General features: G+C 47.3%; 1 protein-coding gene across 1 annotated transcript in view; it reads left to right on the top strand.

The window, feature by feature from the left end:
* The first annotated feature begins 12,939 nt into the window (after positions 1 to 12,939).
* PARD3 (par-3 family cell polarity regulator) overlaps positions 12,940 to 16,191 on the top strand; it is a 1,467,145-nt gene continuing 1,463,893 nt past the window's right edge. The window contains 1 exon segment of the mRNA XM_029588581.1: positions 12,940 to 13,502. Within this exon segment, the coding sequence (XP_029444441.1) occupies positions 13,383 to 13,502 (120 nt within the window). The 5' untranslated portion in view covers positions 12,940 to 13,382.

The following is a 16,191-nucleotide window of genomic DNA, read 5'->3' on the forward strand; positions in this document are numbered from 1 at the left end:
AAAAGGTTTGATATGCATAACAATCAATTGTTTGCTTACTTTCAAGCACTGCATTATGGGGTCGAGTTTAAGATCCGTGCACATGCGTCCATGTGCGCACGGCTCCCGGCGCGCGCACATGGACGCGCCAATTTTATAACATGCGCACTAGCGCATGCATGTTATAAAATCCAATGGCCGTGTGCATGTGTGGGTGGCCTGTGACTCGAGCACGCGCAGGGGGGGTGGTGGAATTTTATAAAGAATGTGTAGCGACATGAGCAGGACTGCCACAGCTCCCTATACCCCTATCTAACCTTCCTACCTTTTCCCCTCTCATCCCCTACCTATTAGTTTTTTTGTTTTTGTTTTACTACTTACGTCAACTTCGAAGTTGCAGTAACTTCCGCGTGCCGCTTCCCCGGGACAGTGGCTAATGGCGCTGTCCTGGGCCACCCCCTCCCCGCCCCTCCCGGCCCAGACCCCCCCCCCCCGGCCCACCCCCTTTGGAGAGGCCCGGCACTTCTGCGTGTACCAGAGTTTACACTCGTAGCCGAGCCCAATGTAAAATACGCACAGTACGTGCAAGGCCCAGGCTTATATATTTAGTATGAAATATACTCCAATGTGCTTCAGTAAATGGTGCAAACATAAGAATACTAGGGAGAAACAACATGAATCCACTGGGTGGATAACCTGCAAGTTGAAATGATGTTAGAGGACATTACCTCTGTATACAAGCACATTTAGTTTCGATGGATATGCATATTAGCTATGCAATTAAAGATCCTGCACTCTGCCTATATGGACAAAAGTAGATTTTAGAGGATGGATTTATGGAATCAGACATTTGTACTAACTATAAGACTGATAAATGTATGTGTTTTTGGCTGGAGGTTTTTGGGGAAATAAAGTGTTTCTTTTTAAGTGAGTGGCACAAGAACATTCTTGGCTTTAAAAATGATGGAAGATAATTTACATAAGAACAATAAATGCTTAACTGACTTGGCCTTAAAGGTAGTTAGGAAATGTACACTCATCATATGGCTTGATTTAAATTTAGGGCAACAATTAATGTTGGAAATCTTTCAATTTGAGAAACAAGGGGGGAACTGTTTAAGATTTAAAAACATATATATCCCCTTGGAAGCCTTTTACTATGAGTCTGCCAATTGAAACCCAGAAGATTCGAGTCAATGTATTGCAAAGTCAAATGGTCTCAAAGATGTTGATGATTTGATATCTATTTGCTGGAGAATGTCACATCTGCAGCAGCCTATATGATTAATATACTGTAGTCAACTTGTTTGGCTTTGGGTTAAATGTGATACAGTTGGAGATCTTATAAGCAGTGGTACAGTGGAAATGGTGCTATGTATGAATGAGTATGGATGTGTGTATGAGTGTGAGGACGGAAAAAAGGCACAGAGGCACATATTACCATAGTGTTACAATGTCTTAAAGCTATGTAAGCAAGCTTAGTGAATTAGATTTATTAAAGCAATTTTACTTGTGATTTCTCTACTTATGCTGTTCTATGATGTGTATATTTTGTTCAAACCAGAAAGTGAGTGCTAGAATAAAGGGTATACAGTCCCGGAATTCCACATCAATTTTTAATGTCACATATTTTTATTATTCATATTGGCAACTCCACTGTATAAATCAGCAATTGTTTCAACAAGAAGGGTCCCCCGACACGGACCCGTGTTTCGCCAGGGACTGCATCGGGAGGGACGCACAAAAGAGTTTAAATGAGTACTGTAAATAAAACATAAACATGGGACTGTATTAGAGGAAGCAACCAGTGCCATATATAATAGTCATTTCATAAGTATAAAGTTTAAAAAGAACACTTACCAAAGTGAAGTCTTTAGAAAACATGACAGGGAGCGCGTTACCTGTAATCAGACAAGGAGCTTTAAAGCTGTCAAAAGGCGCCAAAACAGTCACAGACCAATCAGCTGAGGAGGATAACCCACCAATCAGAACCTAGAATTATTATCCAATCAGAAATCAGGTGAAATGAACCAATTCAATTTCTTTGTTTAACCCTGCCGGAGTAACAGTGTTGACCACTGGGTATCTTTATCTCATACAGTATCAGACTTATTCTTTTTTGTACTGGAAGTGGTCTCTGCCCTCCCCAGGGGAGGGGATTTTGACTCCCATTTGATTCATTGTGAACAACGGTGGATCCACCGTTTAAACACTGTTACTCCGGCAGGGTTAAACAAAGAAATTGAATGGGTTCATTTCACCTGATTTCTGATTGGATAAGAATTCTAGGTTCTGATTGGTGGGTTATCCTCCTCAGCTGATTGGTCTGTGACTGTTTTGGCGCCTTTTGACAGCTTTAAAGCTCCTTGTCTGATTACAGGTAACGCGCTCCCTGTCATGTTTTCTAAAGACTTCACTTTGGTAAGTGTTCTTTTTAAACTTTATACTTATGAAATGACTATTATATATGGCACTGGTTGCTTCCTCTAATACAGTCCCATGTTTATGTTTTATTTACAGTACTCATTTAAACTCTTTTGTGCGTCCCTCCCGATGCAGCCCCTGGCGAAACACGGGTCCGTGTCGGGGGACCCTTCTTGTTGAAACAATTGCTGATTTATACAGTGGAGTTGCCAATATGAATAATAAAAATATGCGACATTAAAAATTGATGTGGAATTCCGGGACTGTATACCCTTTATTCTAGCACTCACTTTCTGGTTTGGATATATATTAGAGTGCTAGTTGTGCTCGGTTTGCTGTGGACCGTGTATATTTTGTTGTCATGTTCTCCTCTGACATCATAATAAATAGTTTGTGGTAACTTGGGCAATCATGGCTTGGGAAACAAAGCCAGAGGAATAAAGGAGGCAGACTCTGGCCTTTTCTTTATGTGCAATTGTATTTATAGTGAAAAGCAAAACAGGGAATATGCAGCTCACCTTGTAGTTCTGGCAGACCTCAAACATTAAACATAGCAGGTCTTCACACAGACCGAGCTCCTGCTGGCTCCCTGGGGCCTCTCTAATCCTTCTGGGCCCTGCCTTCTTATAACATGGAGAGGGGAGCCTCCCTTCACCCAGAATCCCTTGCATGGCTGATCCTTAAGGAGGACCAGGATAGATAGCTGTGACCGGTCCCTTAAGATAGTTTGAGGGAGTTTCCTGTACATCTTCACAAAGTCATTTAGGGAAAGAAGGAAGCAGTTGAGTGGCGAGAAGAAAGCACAACAAGAGATGAAAGGAGTGAGAGGTATATATGAGAGAGGGGGATTTAGTAATCAGTGTGTTATGATTCCACAGCAAGATGGAACTTCTGTAGCAATAGGATATTAAATGTAACTTACAAAAGGAAGCCTGATGAGAATCATACAACAAAGGTTAGAAAAATCTTTGATTTTATCCACCCAAAATATTTAAAGCCTGAATTTTCAATGAACATTGCCTCCGTGTGCATTAAGTAATGTATAGCATTATGTAAGTTTGCCACAGAATCTTCCCTTGAGCCACTTCAGAAAACCTGGTGCTTTATCTATATTATGCTACTTACATTTGACCTCATTTAGTTGTCTGTATTCTCCACCCCTCTTTTGTTCTCGTTAGTCACAGAACCATGTGGAAAAAGAGATTGCAAGCTGGCACATGCACGAAAAGAAAGCAAGAAAGACAAAGCTAGGCTTTGTAAAAATGGAGGAAGCAAAAACCATGGTCTTGGAGAGCGTGTGAGATAGAGCTTCCTAAACCTGCTCTGGGGACCCCCACAGCAAGTTGGATTTTCAGGATATTCACAATGAATATGCATGAGATAAATTTGCAAATGCTGCATTTCCAGTGCATGCAAATTTATCTCTTGCATATTCATTGTGGATATCCTGAAAACCTGATGGTCTGTTGCAATTCCAAGACAGGTTTGGGAAGCCTTGATGTAAGAGGAAACACAGCCTGATACACAGCATATGTGGCTCATAAGGGGCACTTTGCAGGATATAGAGCTGGAAAAAAAATTCTTACACAAAGTCCAATGATGTTGGTCTTTGGGGTATCTTGACTGAAGATGATATTTCTTGTTGGATACAAAACGATCCCTCAGAGTGTCAGAACTGGAAAGGTTTATTTCAGAAATCAAGGTGATCATGGAGAGGGCAATGTATAGGGCAAGCAGTAGTTTGCAAGCCCACAGGTATTTTGTACTTCCTTTGGCGTCTCCCTTTGAAAAGCCACGGTTCAGCCTGTGCTCCGAGTTGTATTGCAGGTGCACAGAGTGCGTGTTACATCAGTGTGAGGACTTGAAAATGAAATCCCTGTGCTTGTTTTATCTGGGCCTGCCCCTCCCCCCCACCAGGGCCAGGCTTACCACTAGGTAAAATCACCTAGCGCCACTATTGGAGCAGTGGCGTAGCCAGAATTGATTTTTTGGGTGGGCACAAGGTTAACATGGGTGGGCTGTAGGCATGCAGGTCTACTAGTTGTTTTTTTACTGATAAATAATGCCAAATTATGCAGCATAGCATTCACATCTACGCCTAAGTATGAGGTTTACTTAATGATACAAACATAATTCACGGTGATTTGTGGTACTTTAGCCTTCTTATTATTACGATTTTATACACGGCTCCTACCTGTCCATAAATTTTGAGAGAGCGGTTGTGTTGCTTATATTTAAATTGCTAACATCTCAAAATATAGATATATATTTTTACCTTTGTTGTCTGATCTTTGTATTTTTCTAATCAGTTGGTCCTGGTCTCTTTTTCCCATTTTTTTCCCTTATAGCTCATTTCCTAATTCCTTTTCAGTGTCTTTCTTCTATTACTGTCTTCTTCCCTTCCACACACACACACACACACACACACACACACACACACATACACGCTTTCTCTCACAGACTCCCTCTCACACACTCAAGCTCTCACTCTCATATGCTCTCCCCCCCCCCACAAGCTCACATTCTCTGCAGACACACATACAAGTTCTCACTTTCTCACCCCTCCCCAGGCTTATATTCTTATGCACTCACAGACGCACATCCAGGCACCCATTCTCACCCACACACATAAACCCAGACTCCCATTCTCACCCACAAACCCATGCTCCCAGTCTCACCCACACATATTCAAGCTCCCATTCTCATCCATACATATACACATTTAAGGTCCTATTCTCACCCACACATACACACATTCAAGCACCCATTCTTATCCACATATTCAAGCTTCCATTCTCACCCACCCACACAAACCCAGGCTCTCATTCTCACCCATATATACACACAATCAAGCTCCCATTCTCACCCACAAACCCAGGCTCCCATTCTCACCCACACATACACACAATCAAGCTCCCATTCTCACCCACCCACAAACCCAGGCTCCCATTCTCACCCACCCACAAACCCAGGCTCCCATTCTCAACCACACATACACACATTCGAGCTCCCATTCACCCACATATTCAAGCTTCCATTCTCACCCACATACACACCCAGGCTCCAGTTTTCACCCACACACACTCCCATTCTCATCCACATTCAAGCACGTGCACAGCTTCCGCTTCCTCCCCCCAAAGCAGGAAGATCAGCTGCCTCTCCTGCTGCCACCGGCCTCCTGCTATCTTCGGGCGTCCGGCCGTATGGCCAGCTGAACTTCCTGTCGGGGGGGGGGGGGGAGGGGAAGCGCAGCGCACAACGTCCGCTTCCTCCCTCCCCCCCAAGCAGGAAGATTGGCGGGCAGTACGGCCCGACGCCCGAAGATAGCAGGAGGCCAGTGGCAGCAGGAGAGGCAGCTGATCTTCCTGCTTTGGGGGAGAAAGCGGAAGCTGTGCGCGGCGCTTCCGCTCCCCCACCCCCAAACAGGAAGTTATTGGCCCGAAGATAGCAGGAGAACGGGTGGCAGCAGGAGAGGCAGCTGATCTTCCTGCATTGGGGGGAGGAAGCGGAAGCTGCGCGCGGCGCTTCCGCTCCCCCCCCCGAACAGGAAGACCGGTTGGCCATACGGCCGCAGCAGCGCTGCCCCATGTGTGCCGTGATGGCGCGCGAGGCCTGGGTTCTCTTGTTCGCTGTCGCGGGGATGGGATCCCGCGACAGCCTTGCAGTTCCGGTGCCAGTTGGGTGGGCCTGGGTCTAAGTTGGGTGGGCACCTGCCCACCCAGGCCCACCCGTGGCTACGCCACTGTATTGGAGGCAGCCAAAAATGTTCTTTCAGCAGGACCCGCCAGCGGATGATAAGGAGAAGCCGCTGGGCAGAGCAGAAATGGATGGCAAGAATCCCCAACTCCTCCAGTCAAAGAGGAAGAGAGAGAGAGAGAGATGGCATGGGGCAGGGATCCCCTGACCCCACGGGCTGAAGAATTGAAAGACCTGGCTGAGCAGAGTGGCAGGGCACTGTGCAATGGCTTCCCCACCCCTCTACTTCCTGACACTATAATACCAAAAAAAAAAAAATTCTAGGAGAGCAATGGAGAGACTGCCAGGCTGGTGGGGCTAAGACTGAGAGTTTGGAGCGGCAGATGGGAGGAAACTCAAGTTCTTTTCACCCTTGCATTTCACCTAGACTGCACCATCCCTATGGAGAGTGGAGACAAACCTTTGCCATCAATTTTCCTCATTGCCTTTCTCTTATCAGGCACAGCTGCACACGGCATGAGCAGACAGGCGATTGGAATGAAATCAGAGTCCTCCTGAGGGTGGGCTGACGACATCACAATACCCAGCAGAGGCTCGGAGGCAGTAAAGGGATTTTGAGGTTTTCACAAAACACGCTGCCTAAATCAGAGTTAAAAATGAAAACCAGCAAGTGGTTTCTCGTTTCCATTTGCATAGAGAAGAAAAGCAGATTTAATTCGCTTTTTGCCGCTATTAAATTTTGCTCTTGCTGGTGAGAATGCATATGGCTAGGGCAGGGGTAGGCACCTCTGGTCCTCAAGAGCTGCAAATAGGTTTGATTTTCAGGATATTCACAATGAACATGCATGAGAGATATTTGAATGCACTGCCTCCGTTGTATGCAAATATATCTCATGCATATTCATTTTGGATAGCCTGAAAATCAGATCTGTTTGCAGCCCTCAAGGACTGGAGTTGCCTAGCCCTGATCTAGACTTGTTCTTGGTACAGGGGTGGCTGTTATAGTCCGAGGGCTCCTAATGTCCTGTGATTCCACAGCCACATGAATTTGCCAATTCCTGCAGGAGACCAGGAAGTTGGGTCAGATAGAAAAGATGCAGGGCTGCTGTACCTTGGCAGTGCTTTCAGCTGCTACTGCCAAAATCCTTGTTGGTTCTTCCTCCTCCTGTGTGCGTTCATCACGTGGTGAGGAGGAAGAGTGTGGCCACACATTGGGCAGTGCCCTTCTCCTCCTCGGATCAGGCCCCATTGCTGCATTTCATCTTTCCGGATCTCCCTCCCCTCCCCTTATCCTTCCCCCTCCCCATCTTTACTTCTTCTCTTTCTTCTCTCTCTTTCCTCCATCTTTTCCCCATCCTGATCTTCATCCATCCCCAATCCTGCTTTTCTTCCCATTGGTGTTTCTAGACAGAAGTAATTGGAGGGGCAATGAAGATGGCATATGTGTGTGTGTGTGTGCGTGTGTGCGTGTGTGTGTGTGTGCGTGTGAGAGAGAGAAGCCAAAGTGTCATTTCCACATATTATGTCCACCCCCGCAACATGGTCCCCTGCCTTTAAATTGGCTATAAGACACAATAAGAGAAAGTCCCAAGAGCCTTCTCTGCAATTTTAAAAAACCTGGCCAGTTTCAACTTCCCAGTAAAACTACCATTTGCATTATTTGATAACCTCATTCAACCAGTTTGTGAGGGGGCGTATAAGAAACTCCCTCAGAACACCTTAAAGGACCGGCTATGGCTATCTGTACCAATCCTCCTTAACCCCCAACCCAGCAAGGGATTCTGGGCTAGGGTGGATCACTGCAAGCAGAGAAGAGGCCAGAGTCTGAGGGACGAGGGAGGCTCCAGAGAGAGATGAAGCCTTGAGATACTGAACTGTAAGTTAAATTGTTTTGTCGAACCCCACAAACTAGCTAAGTTGTTTTGTTTATTATTGTTCACCAATAAAGAAGCTTATAAGGAATTTTGCCAGAGTCAAGCCTGGAGTCTGTTCCCTGGGTAGTCCTTACCGCTTGGCATCACATATGGTGTTAGTAGTTGGATTTCTTGCCCAAGCAGGGAGAACAGGCAGAAGATCACAGCCACATCAGCAAAGGAAAAAAAAAAAACTTAGTTTTTTTTTCCTTTTCTCTTGGGACCTCCCAGTTTCACTCACCCAACTGAAGCTAAAACAGGCCAAGGGGGATAGCTCCGCCTGTGCAGTCAGGGGTCAAGCAGTAAGTTTAGGCTGCAGGCCAGCAGGGTTTTGTTTTCCCCCCTCTTCTCCAGAGAGGTACCCAATTTGGAGGTGGCTCAGAAAGCAGGGAAGGTGAAGCAAGTGATCAAGGTCCTTGCTACAGGGCAGCAACAATTGCAGAATGGGCTACAAACTCATATTGGCCAGCAGTAGGCGCTACGAGAACAACTGGCGCAGCAAAACACAGTGCTAACACAGGTAACACAGGCCATGCAGACAGCTGTGACCAGGATACCCCAGATAAATTTGTTACCTCCCATCCTGTTTAAAATGAAAGCAGGCGAGGACCCTGAGGTCTTCCTGAAAAACTTTGAGAGGACCACCCTGCCTGTTTGCTTGGCCCAAAGCCATTTGAACTACATAATTGGCTAACTTGCTCATGGGCAGGGGTCAAGCGGCTGTCCAAGCAGTCAATCTGGTTGGGAGGACTACTTATGCGGAAGTCAAGGCCAATGTCCTGGAGAGACCTGGGTACACCTCAGAAACATACCGGCAGCAGTTCTGGCAGAAGTTCCTGCAGCTCGGGGAGAGCCCCCAAAACCTGTTTTATCACCTGAAGGATGCTGGAAGTGGTTATAGCTGGAGGCAAAGACTGGCCTTGAAGTAGCCCAATGGATGCTTCTGGAACAATTCTTAGACAGGCTTTATTGGCCCACACGTAATTGGCTCTGCTGACACACAGGGCTTATGTTGGAAAGACCTCTAGAAGTGGCTGACGCCTTCCACCAGGCACAATTAATGCCCAGAGTGGTAAAGAGGATAGAAAGACAGCCTGCACAAACTCCATGGTGAAGCACAGAGAGTGGAGGTCCCCAGGATTGTCCCTCAGAGGCAGATAGCTCGCCTTCTGTACCTACAACTCAGGCCACGGTCTATTCCATGTGCTTTAACTGTGGTTGGAGAGGTTATTTGGCAAGGGACTGCCAATATGAAGGACCTAAAAGTTATGGATATCAGCTTAGTGACCCAGCCAACATTAGACTGTAAAGTCTCTGGGGATAAAGGAAAAACCTCAAAGCAGAGAAATCCTCACCCTGGTGAAGGAATTCAATCCACCCAGGAATGAGATTGTATGCAATTTTTCCTTCTGTGTCCTCTGTGGGGGGGAATGATCACCAGTAGGACCACTGGCCATTTGGAAAGGACAAAATGAAAGAGCCCTTGAAGGGAACAAGTAAAGGCAAAGGCTAACTCACCCAGTAGGCATGTTCTTTTTTGTAGGGCAGTGGACCATGATGTTGAAGAGAATCCATGGTTAGACAACAAGGCGTGCGAACGCAGTCTGGAGGAACAGTGCATGAAAGAGCAGGCGGCAATAGCAGAACTCCAGAATGAGAATGAAAAATGGGAACAAGACTGGGTGAACACTTTTGCAAAACTTCAAAATTCTAACTTACTGGATGTTCCTCATCAGCATGGTTCGTGATTCAGGTGCAACTGGACGAAGTGTGTTGGTGGATTCAGGGTCTGCCAAGATTTTCATTCGTGAGGACCTCTTCCAAAAAGGGTACATCACAAGAGAAAAGAGACAATTTCCTGCGTACATGGGAACAAACAGGAATACCCAACCAGTCAGGTCCTGCTGATGACCCCGGCAGGCCAAGCCATTGTGGAACTGGGAACCCACCCTGAGCCCCCTTACCCAGTTATTCTGGGATGTGACTGTCCCCAGTTTATGGCCCTGTGGAGCCAGCTCAAGGGAAATCAGGATAGCCCAGCCAGGGGTGGGTCACTGGTGAGGAAGAGCCGAGAAGTAGCCTGGGCACTGCTTGGACGCCCGGCCTGACAAGGCCGAGCTGAGGGGGAGAGTATGTGAGGGGGCAAATAAGAAACTCCCTCAGAACACCTTAAAGGACCGGCTAAAGATATCTGTACCAATCCTCCTTAACTCCCAACCCAGCAAGGGATTCTGGGTTATGGTGGTGAAAAATCTCCAGAGGGATAGCCATGTTAGTCTGGTGTAGGAAAAAAGACTAATGAAGTGGATCCTGTCCTCAAAAGCTCATGCTTTAATTAAGTAGTGAGCCTATAAGATGCCACTTGACTCCTGTCTTTTTTGGGGTTAGGGTGCATCACTGCAAGCAGGAAATTGTCTCTTTTCTCACACCCACTTGCTGTCATACACACAAAAATAGGCTCCTCTCTCTCACATACATAGGTTCTCTCATGGACATATTCACAAGCTCTCTCTCTCATACACGCAGGCACTCAGGCTGTCTCACACAAACATGCTTACACACACACACAGGCTATCTCTTACCCAGAAACACACTCACATATACACACACACACAAACACAGGTTCTCTTTCTCATACACACAATGTTCCCTTTCACGCACTCACTCTCTCTTTTACACAGGCAAAATCCCTCTCTGATATAACATGCTCTCACATGGACCTGCCAGTGTTCTGCCTCTAGCAGCCCTGGGGCCTCTTACAATCTTCAGACGCCATTAGCCCAGGAAGCTCCCTCTCTTTTCTTTTGCTGTGCCGCCTAAGTCCCTCTTGCAATTTCACCTTCCGGCGGAATGGGATCTGGGGCCTTCTGTGATCTTCAGCCACTGGTGGGAGGTAGGGAGAATGAATGAGGGAGAGAGAGTGGAGGGTTAGAGGATAATGGCACAGGGAGTGAGAGCAAGTGGGGAAAGGAAGAGAAGGAAGGTGAATGAAGGGATCATGGCAGAGGAAAGATTGAAGGGGGGGGGGGGGAGAGGAAGGGTGAGTAAGTAGATCATGGGGTAAGGGAGTGAACAAGAGAGAAAGAGGGAATTGGGGAGATGGGAAATAAACCAGATCAATGGAGGCAAGTGAGGAGATGGGGGAAGAGAAGTGAACAAGGGAGTGAGAAGATGGTGGGGAAGAGCAATGAGTGATGGAGAATAAGGTGATGGGGGGAAGTGAATGAGGGTGAGTGAGAAGATAGGGATTGAAAGAGTGAATGAGGGGTTTATGGTGGAAGAGGAAGGAATGAAGTGAGAAAGTGAATGAGGGAATGAAGGGGATGGGAAAGAGTGCCAAGAGAAATGAGGGATAGAGCTCTTGGTCCTGGGTGGATGAGTGACTGAGGGATCATGGGGCTGAGGGGCAAGAAAGAGTGGCAGAACAAAATCACAGAAATATTGTGGGGGAATGGGAGAGAGTACCATTGTGAAAGTGAGATAAGAAATGGGGAGAGAGTGAGGATATTGGAGCGAGTGTGGCATTTTGTTTTTATCTAGTTTGTTTTTTATGATTGTCCCACATCATTTTATTAGAATGTTTTATTCTTATTTATTTTTCTTTTATTATGTTTGTAATTCTGTATTTATACTTGGTTATGATATTGTATTTTGTAATTGTATTGTTTCAGCCTGATTGTTCATAATTCTGAATTTATATTTTATCTTATGATATTATATTTTAATGTTAGTGGCCCATCTATTTTTGTTTACTATTATTATTTGTACATCACTCTGATTTACAATTGTCGAGATGTTGCAATTAATCAAATGAATAATGAGTAGATGAACATGGGTGCAAGTGGAGTGAAGAGATTGGAGGGGTTGAAGGATGCGAGTGAGAAGATTGGAAGGGTTATTGGGGTGTGAGGGGATCAAGGGGGCTTTGGGGGGGGGGAATAAGAGAAAGAGGGGATGGAGTGTGAGTGGGGGGACTTCCATTTCTTTTCTCCAATCCAATCTTCCCTCCTTCTCCTCTTGTCTAATGTACCCTCTTTCTCCCCCACCCCATACCTGTTTCTCCTTTTCTTCAGCCTGATCTTCTCTCCTTCACTTCCACCCTATGCCACAATACTCCCTTTCCTCCTCCCCATTCATGATTCCTTTCCTTCCCCTCATTCCCTTTCCTTATCCTCCCCCATTTCCTCATACTCTTCTCTCTCGCTGTCCTCCTACATCCCTTAGCCTCTACCCCTCCTGCCTAAGATTCCTTCATTTCCCTCCTCTGAGATTTCTCTTTCCATTATCAGATCCCTTCTCCATAGCCCTAATCACTAAAGATCCCTGTTCCTCTAATAAAGAACCAATTAAAGTAACTGGACAGCAAAATATTAGAAAATAACTTTATTTTTATAAAGTTAAAAAATTACATAATTTAAATTATGAATGTATGCAAGTTCACCACCATGACTGGTTCAGAATTTTGAAAAATCTGTTGCAGGAAAGGGAGGGAGAGGGCGCAGTGGTTATGGCAGAGGGTATACTGCAATCCAGAGAGCCCAGAAAATCCCAGATTATAGTTGGTTTGGGGAAAAATGTCTTTACATCGTTTTTTTTTAATGACAAAACCCATTGGCATGGGTCAAAGTTTCTGTACTCCTGTAGAGAGTTTAATTTCCCCCCTTTCGCCGGGATCCTCAGGTTAGCTTGGACATTTGGTCCGGGTTTTCCCCTGGAGCCAGATGCACTGCGTTTTGTTTTTTTTTTTTTTCACATTTTGTGTCTCTAGGAACAATAATGTACTTTGTTGTTTTATTTAGATGAGGGTCCCAGCTGCTTCCGACTTCATAACAAGAGGCGGAGAAGGAGCGAACGCCGAGAGCCTCTAAGGGCCAAATCGGCCGGAGCCTTTCAGGGAGGGCTGGAGAGAGGCGCTCCCTACAGAGCGGGAGGTTAACGCAGGACAGGGACGGGGGCTCTGCTGTCCCCCTCCCGGCGCTTCACTGAAGCCGTTTCCCTGGGAACGCCGGGGGGAGAAGCGGCTACGAAAATAAAATAAAACCACATCAAATCTCCTCCCCCCCGCCCGCTCTCCTCCTCGTTCTCCCTTTGCGGGACTCCGGGCGGGGGGGAGGGAGAGAGAGAGAGAGGGAAGGGAGCGGCAGTGCCGCCGGCGGCCTGAGAGGGGAGCTCGAGCCGGCCTGCACGCCGGGCTTTCCGCTGGCAGGAGAGCGATCGGCCGCCAAGCATGGGAGCCTGCCCCGGCCGCTGCCTGCCCCCTCGGAAGGATCCGCTCAGCCCCTGAGACAGAAAGCGAGCGAGAGAGAGCGCGCGCGCGATCCCCGGGCCGCTGCGGGGGGCTGGGGTGGCGGGGGGAGTCCCGGCGGCGGCATGAAGGTGACGGTGTGCTTCGGCAGGACCCGGGTGGTGGTGCCCTGCGGGGACGGCAACGTGAAGGTGCTGAGCCTGGTCCAGCAAGCGCTGACCAGGTACCGCAAGGCCATCGGCAAGGTGAGAACTTGGGGGGGGGATGTGCAGCAATCGCCAGAACAAAACATTACGCCCCGCGCGGGCTCCCCATTTGGGGGACGGGAAGGAGCCCTGCAGGAGTCCCCCCCCCCCCCCCCAGCCAAGTTGTCCGCCGAGTGGTATAAACTTTTTTTTTTTTTTTTTTTTTGTGATCGATCAGTTCCCCCTCCCCGGGGAAGAGCTGCGGCGCTGCTGCCCGGCCCCCGGGGGTGGGGGGGAGGCTCTGCGCCTTTCTTCGTCTCTCTGGGGTTGGGGGGAGGCAGGATCGTCCCGCGCCGCTCGGGGCATCTCCGAGCCCGCAGGATTTTCCCCGGGCGCTGCAGCGCTGGGCGGCTCGGGCGTGGGAACAAAAGGCGGGCGGGGGGGCGCGCGCCGGCTCTGAATGCGCCCAAAGCGTCCCCGCTCCGGCGTCACTCTCGCCGCGCTGTGGTCTGCCGGCTGCACCGCTCTCCCAGCAGTCTCTTTCGTCTGCCTTCCCCTCTCATTCTCTCTCTTTCCTGGGCTGCCTGCTTGCTGCCCTGTAAACAGTTCAAATCCAGCCCCAGGCTTCCCAGCTATTCCAGGCCCTTCAGGAGAGCAGTGGGGAACTGAACAGGCTGCTACTAAAAAAAAACCCAACCTCCAAACCGATTCCTTTTCCCTTTCCACGCGAAAAAGAAAATGTTGGAAACCTGATCTACAGATGAACCAAGTCGCATGAGCTGGGCGTGCATTTTTGATAGCAACGTGTAACCCCCGAAGGTTGACGGTGGATCCCATTCCCACGTCAGCCCATACCTTTCTGCGCCGAGCCGTCAGCCTTTTGGTGATATTTGCTTCTTTGAAATGTGCAGGATTGTGAAAAGAGAGCACATGTTTTAGTTACACAGTTGCTGTTTACTGTTAGCTTCTTGGAGCATTATTTGTAAAGGCAGCTTACAAATGTAATAAATAAAAATCAGTCTCTGCCACTTGGAGCTACTGCTCCCAAGTTTGTTGTGCAAGTCCAGCCCCCGTTTTTGTTTTTTTTATGTCAGTTTTTAAAAATGTGTAACAGATTGCTTCGCCTGCTCTGCAATGATGTTGATCATAATTATTACTTTAGGTGAGGGTTTCTAACAGTTGCCATATGGAGTTTGTGTATAATTAAAATATATTATATAGTCATTTTGTAGAAGTGTGCATATTTTTTTTTTTAAAGTTTCTGATTTATGCTTTTGTGGTGGCGTGCACTACAAACGTTGACTGATAAGAGACAGTGTGTAATGATAAATGGAATATACTCTGAAAAAAGAAATGTGTTAGGTGGAGTGCCACAGGGACCTGTATCTTTGTAAGTAACATTCGGGCTGATACAGTAAAAACGCGCACAGGCCGCTCTCCTGTGCACACGATTCTGTATTTAAATGAGGCCCAGCGGTAAAAACAGGCAAAAGGAGGCGCTAGGGACACTAGTGCGTCCCTAGTGCCTCCTTTTGGACCGGAGTGGCGACTGTCAGCGGGTTTGACAGCCGATGCTCAATTTTGCCGGCGTCGGGCTCGGAAACCGGACGCCGGCAAAATTGAGCGTCCGGTTTTCGACCCGACAGCTGCGGGCCGACTTCACTTTTTTTTTCTTTTTTTACTTTTTTTTATCCTTCGGGACCTCTGACTTAATATCGCCATGATATTAAGTCGGAGGGTGCATAGAAAAGCAGTTTTTTACTGCTTTTCTGTGCACTTTCCTGGTGCCCGAAGAAATTAGCGCTAATTTCTGAAAGCAAAATGTGTGGCTTGGCTGCACATTTTGTTTTCTGAATTGCGCGGGAATACCTAATAGGGCCATCAACATATATTTGCATGTTGCGGGCGCTTTAGGTTCGGGGGATTGGACGCGCGTTTTCGGCCCCTTACTGAATAAGGGGTAACGCTAGCACGTCGAAAACGCACGTCCAATGACAGGTTAACTGCGCTCCGTCGGAGCGCACTGTACTGTATAGGCCTGATTGCTGAAGGGATAGAAGGTAAATTTTGTCTATTTGCAGATGATACCAAGATCTGCAACAGAATGGACATGTCTGAAAGAGTAGAGAGAATGAAAAGTGATTGATATAAGAAAGCTTGAAGAGTGGTTGAAGGCTTGGCAGCTGGGATTCAGTGCCAAGAAGTGCAGAGTCATGTATCTGGGGTGCAGTAGTCCAAAAGAGCTGTATGTGATGGGGGGTGAAAGACTAACGTGCATAGACTGGGAGAGGGACATTAGGGTGGGTCTGACGATCTGAAGGCGGTGAAGCAATGTGACAAGGCGATATAGCTAAAGCCAGAAGAATGCTGGGCTTCATAGAGAGAGGGATAACCAGTAAGAAAAAGGAGTTGATAATGCCCTTGTACAGATCCTTAGTGAGGCCTCAGCTGGAATACTATATTCAGTTCTGGAGACCGTTTCTGAAAAAGGATCGAGACAGGGCGAGGAGATCCAGAGAAGAGTGATCAAAATGGTTTGGGAGGGGGGGCTTTACTGAAAGACTTTTATAAGGAGAGGCTGAAGTATCTGAATATGTGCACCCTGGAAGAGAGGAGGTGCAGGGAAGATATGATACAGACCTTCATTCAGATACCCGAGTGGTTTTAATGATGCTTGTTCCTTGAATCTTTTCTGGAGGAAAGCAAACAATAGAACTAGAGGTCACGATATGAAACCTTAGGGAGGGGA

Source organism: Rhinatrema bivittatum, chromosome 2, assembly GCF_901001135.1.
Source record: "Rhinatrema bivittatum chromosome 2, aRhiBiv1.1, whole genome shotgun sequence".
NCBI classification, from domain to species: Eukaryota; Metazoa; Chordata; class Amphibia; order Gymnophiona; family Rhinatrematidae; genus Rhinatrema; species Rhinatrema bivittatum.